Below are 5,468 nucleotides of genomic sequence, written 5' to 3'. Positions count from 1 at the left end.
GATGGATCACAGAAAAAGGTTTCTCCACAGTTAATACCTCCCAACTGTGTGGTAGATACTCAGATCCTCTTGACATCTGCCTTCATTTCTCATTATCTTCCTGCTTCATTCCCTTAACTGTGTTGCATTTCAGTGGTCCCACCCATTTAATTCGTTTACCTGTTTCTTTCATTTATCCCACCAAAACCTGACCTATATTGTCCTCTTTTCTTTTCCACTACCCTGACCCTGATTTTCAATTCTTCCATTTCTCTCACACAGCGGGAGATGTCTAACCAAACAAGTGTGACCGAGTTCCTTCTCCTTGGATTCTCTTATGTCCGGGACCTGCAGATATTACACTTCTTTTTCTTTCTGGTTATTTACCTGGCGGCCCTGATGGGGAACCTTCTCATCATCTCAGCCATAGCCCTCGACCACCATCTTCACACCCCCATGTACTTCTTCCTGGGCAACTTGTCCTTCCTAGACATCTGCTACATCTCTGTCACCGTCCCCAAGTCCATGGCAAACTCCTTGAACAACAATAGGTTGATCTCCTTCTCTGGCTGTGTGGCCCAACTCTATTTTGGCATCACCTTTGCCTTTGCAGAGGTAACCCTTCTCACGGTGATGGCATACGACCGCTACGTGGCCATCTGCCACCCGTTACGTTACAGGCTCATCATGACCAGAGGCGCTTGTGTACAGATGGCTGCTGGTTCCTGGGTCAGCAGCTCTATCTATTCAGTGCTGCACACGGCAAATACTTTTCGATTAACTTTTTGTGGGTCCAATGTGGTTGACCAGTTCTTCTGTGATATCCCCCAGCTATTGAAACGCGCTTGTACAGATACGAGCGCAAACGAAGGTCTAGTTATTGCAGTAAGTGTTTTGGTGGGCTTATTTTTCTTCATTTCTATATTTCTTTCATACATTCACATATTTTCTGCCGTGCTGCGAATCCCCTCTTCACAGGGCAGGTATAAAGCTTTCTCCACGTGTGTGCCACATCTACTCGTATTTTCGTTGTTTATCAGCACTGGAATATATACGTATCTCAGGCCAGGATCAGCAGCTTCCTCATATCAGGGCATCCTGGCTGCGGTATTGTATACTGTGGTTTCCCCAATAATAAATCCGCTCATTTACAGCCTGAGAAACAAGGAGATAAAAGAAGCTCTGGGCAAAATTTTAAGCAAGATGTTTTTCACCAAGAACATTTTCACTTCTTAATATGTGAACAGATTAATATTCCCTCCTGACACCCAGAGCTTATATTCATAAATGTGTGATGGGATTCAAAGCGGAACAATGTTTATTAATGCAGTACATTACAACAATAAGGTATTGTGATGATGTAAACAAGGGCACAATTCCATCAGTCTTCACAACCAGTCAAACAATAATGTGTTTCTTGGGAGTATTTAAGTATGGTGCATGAGACAGAGACAGCAAGTGCCTGCTTTATCCTTGAAAAATATGCTGTTTGACTCATATTAAGCATGTGGAGTCTACCATATCATAGAAGTAGGTTGAGTCCCATGTCTTCACAGTAGGGTGTCTTAACATTCCTAACATTTTTTAAATCTATTCTGCCCCAACCCTACAAAGGCCCAATGAAAAATTGATTTCACAAGCCCAGGATTCACAAGGCCAATCCTCTAACCACTAAACTATTCTCACCTTCTGTGCGCCAATTCTGTTAAAAGAAAAGTTGTGTATTATTCTGGGCTGCCTTTGTACATGACCTCATTAGAAGAGTGATGGAGTGTGAATCCTGGGAAGCATTTATGGACTTCAGAAAATGCTAATTAATTATGAACTGACAGGAAAGGAGGTGAGAGAAACCAGTGCATGTAATTTGCGCAGGGAATTTCTACGGGGAGACAAATACAATTGCCTTCATTTTCCCAGCTCTGATTATGAAAAAGCCCAGTTTTGCAAAGCTGTACTCTGAAGACAGCACCATTTTTCATTATCAACTCACTTATCATGGGTATGGCCAAGTGTCCTGTGGTGCGATGAAGTTTGTTTCCAGCCCTCAGTCCTGGCTCTTAGTTTTCTATGCTGTTATTTAACTGTAATTCACCCCTCAACAGCTACGTCTACAGATGTATGCTACATCGAAATAGCTTATTTCGATGTAGTGACATTGAAATAAGCTATTTCGATGAATAACGTCTACACGTCCTCCAGGGCTGGTGCTGTTGACGTTCAACATCGACGTTGGGAAGCACCACATTGAAGTAGGCACTGCAGGGGAGCGTCTACACGCCAAAGTAGCACACATCGAACTAAGGGTGCCAGGAACAGCTGCAGACAGGGTCACAGGGCGGACTAGCACTTCCCGGGCAACAGCTAGCCACTCCCTTAAAGGGCCCCTCCCAGACACACTCGGCCTGCACAGCACGCGGTCTGCAGAGCCACAGGCACGCACACCTCGGCGAAGCAGTTATGGACTCCCAGCAGCAGCAGCAGCAGCAGCAGCAGCAGCCAGAGGTCCACCCAGCCGCCCCTGCACGAGCAGTGCTCGCCCTGCTCAATGCCATGCAGGAGGCAGCTGATCACCTTCTAGTCACAGAAGAGGAGCTGCCCCCAGGGGAGGAGGAAGCAACCCCAGACCCTGCAGCCCCTCACCCCGCCCCCCCGCCGCACACGCCGCCGGCTGTGGAGCTACCCCACCAGCACTGACTGGTGGGAGTGGCTGGTGCTCAGAGAGTGGGATGACAACCGCTGGCTCCAGAACTTTCGTAAGATCTGGCAGACATTTTTGGAGCTATGCCAGTGGCTCACCCCCGCACTGAGGCACCAGGACACCACCATGCGGCGTGCCCTCAGTGTGGAGAAACGGGTCGGCATCGCTGTCTGGAAGCTGGACACTCCAGACAGGTACCGATCTGTGGGGCAGAAGTTTGGCGTCAGCAAGGCCACCGTCGGGGCTGTCCTCATGGAGGTAAGAGGACCCACAGGGAGGGGGAGGCAGCCCTGGGGGTGGAGGGGAGCCCTGGCAGGGGAGGGCCAGACACACCCTGCACTCCCCTCATTGGTGCTCTCTCATGTCCTTCCCCTGCAGGTCATCCATGCCATCAACGCCCTGCTCCTCCACAGGCTCGTGTGGGTTGGGGACCCGGATGCCGCCAACGCAGGGTTTGCCACCCAGGGCTTCCCAAATTGCTTCGGGGCTCTGGATGGGACCCACATCCCCATCCGAGCTCCGAAGCACAGTGGAGGACGCTTCTTGAACTGGAAGGGCTACCATTCAGTGGTCCTCCAAGCCTTGGTGGACAGCCGGGGCCACTTCCTGGACATATATGTTGGCTGGCCTGGCAGCATCCATGACGCCCGGGTATTCCGGAATTCAGGCCTGTGCCACCGGCTGGAGGCGGGGACCTACATCCCCCAGCGGGAGATCTCTGTGGGGGACACCACCATGCCCCTCTGCATCGTCGCAGACACGGTATAACCCCTCCGGCCCTGGCTCATGCACCCTTACACGGGCCATCTGTCAGCCAGCCAGGAGCGCTTCAACATGCACCTGAACCACGCACGCCAGGTGGTTGGGTGCACATTTGTCCACCTCAAAGGTCGCTGGAGGTGTCTCCTCACCGGTCTTGATGCGGGCCCCACCAACATCCCCCAGATTTGGGCGCATGCAGAGCCCTCCACAACCTGGTGGAGAGCAAGGGGGAGGCATTCTTTCAGGGCTGGGCTGTGGAGGCTGGCAGGGCCGACATGCAGCCACCCACTGCCCCCAGTCACCAGGTGGAACCCGAGGGGATGCGGGTCCGGGAGGCCCTGCGGGCCCATTTTGATGAGGCCATGGGGTGAACGCTGGCAGGCCCACCACTGCCCCCCGCATCCTCCACAACACTACCTGCCCCTACACCCACACCACAGAGCACCCAAGAGCACCCCCCCGACTTTTCTTGCAAATAAAAATAGACCTGTTGTTCATGAAACCACCAAACGTTGAATTCTTATTATTATATTATTTACAACAAACATAAATATTATATATTATATGGATAACAAAAAAACAGGGAAACACAAGGAAGGGGAGAACTATTTACATGGGGGGCAGGTATCATAAAATAACAGGGGTCTAATACAAACTATATACTGCACAAGTAAAAGGGGATATGTACAAAGGGGGGGGCCACGTCCTGGGCCCCGCACTCCCTAATGTCCAGTGCTGGGGGTGGGCAGCTGCAACCGGTGCCTCGGCCTCAGCCCTGGCCGGGGCTGGCTGGGGGCCGGGTGGACCAGCAGATATGGCCGGCGGGTGTCAGCAGGCCCCAGGTCCCCCTTGGCAGATGGACCCTCAGTGGCGGACAGCGGTGCGATGGCAGGTGCAGCAGCGGGTGGAGCAGGCAGGGTGGGCAGAGCGGCGGCCGGCGCGGCATGGGGGGCCAGGTAGTCCGCGATGTGCTCAAATGTGCGCATAAAGGCCCCCCATGCCTCCTGGCGCCAGGCCAGCGCCCGCTCCTGCAGATGGAGGTGCCGCTCCTCCACCCACAGGCGCTGCTCCGAGACCTGCAGCTGCTGCCGGAGGATTGCCAGCAGCTGGGGGTCCGTCGCCATCTGGGGGTGGTGCTGGGTCCGCCGTTGTCCCCACCCTGGGGCCGGTCGGTGCTCCGCCGAGGGGCTGGCCTGCAGCGATGGCCCCAGTGGGCTCTCCGGGACCACTGACACCTCGCCGGCGCTCTCAAGTCCCTCCGATGGTGCAGCTGCGGAACACGGGGGGGAAGAATTGTGGCAACAGCCGTGAGTGTGGCCCCCGAGCCGTGGCCCTTGTCCCCCCACCCCTCTGCTGCTGGTTCCCCATCCCCGTCCCTGGGAGATGCTGCTGCTTCTGATTATGGGTGTCCCACCCCCTCCCCCCGGGGGACCGTAGGTTCCGCTCCCCCCATCCCCAGGGATGGAGCATGGCACTGTCGTGCTAGGGGGGGCAGGGGCTGATGCACTCTTCTGAGGGACATGCCACTGCTGTCCTTGGGGCCATGGTCATCTGGGCATGTGGAGGGCCCTGGTCATGTCTGTTGCCCCCGCCCCTCAACCCTGGGGATGTGCACCAGGGGGGTACATACCTGACGGTCCGCTCCCATGGTCAGGGGACACCCTGTGGGTGGACGCCCTGCTGGAGCTCTGGGACGGGATGGCGATCCGGAGCTCACCATCGCTGGAGGAGGAGCCCCCCTCCTCCTCCTCCTCCGGTGTCCCGGGGGGGCTCCTGGGGGGGCCCTGGGATGTGGGGCTTGCCTCCGGTGTGGACTTCGCCTCCGAGTCCTGCTGGGGCTCGTCAGCCGAGGTGTCAAGAGTGGCCGGCGGGGAGGAGGTGTGCCGGGGGCCCAGGGTGGCCTTGAGCTCCCTGTAAAAGGGGCAAGTGACGGGGGCGGCCCCAGATCGGCTGGCCACATCCCGGGCCCGGGCGTAACCCTGCCGCAGCTCCTTGACCTTACTCCTGACGTGGTCAGGAGTGCAGGCAG

General features: G+C 55.4%; 1 protein-coding gene across 1 annotated transcript; it reads left to right on the top strand.

Annotated features, from left to right (window-relative positions):
* The first annotated feature begins 267 nt into the window (after positions 1–267).
* Positions 268–1,215, top strand: LOC142004691 (olfactory receptor 14A16-like). Its single transcript, XM_074982345.1, has one exon. The coding sequence runs from the start codon at positions 268–270 to the stop codon at positions 1,213–1,215; it is 948 nt and encodes a 315-aa protein (XP_074838446.1).
* The last annotated feature ends 4,253 nt before the right edge of the window (positions 1,216–5,468 follow it).

Source organism: Carettochelys insculpta, chromosome 32 (genome assembly GCF_033958435.1).
Source record: "Carettochelys insculpta isolate YL-2023 chromosome 32, ASM3395843v1, whole genome shotgun sequence".
NCBI lineage: Eukaryota > Metazoa > Chordata > Testudines > Carettochelyidae > Carettochelys > Carettochelys insculpta.
The sequence above is the reverse complement of the archived record's forward strand: the minus strand, read 5'-3'. Positions and strand labels throughout refer to the sequence as shown.

Excerpts from the sequence above, each read along its gene's own strand:
- LOC142004691 (XM_074982345.1), top strand. The coding sequence starts at position 268 with ATGTCTAACCAAACAAGTGTGACCGAGTTCCTTCTCCTTGGATTCTCT.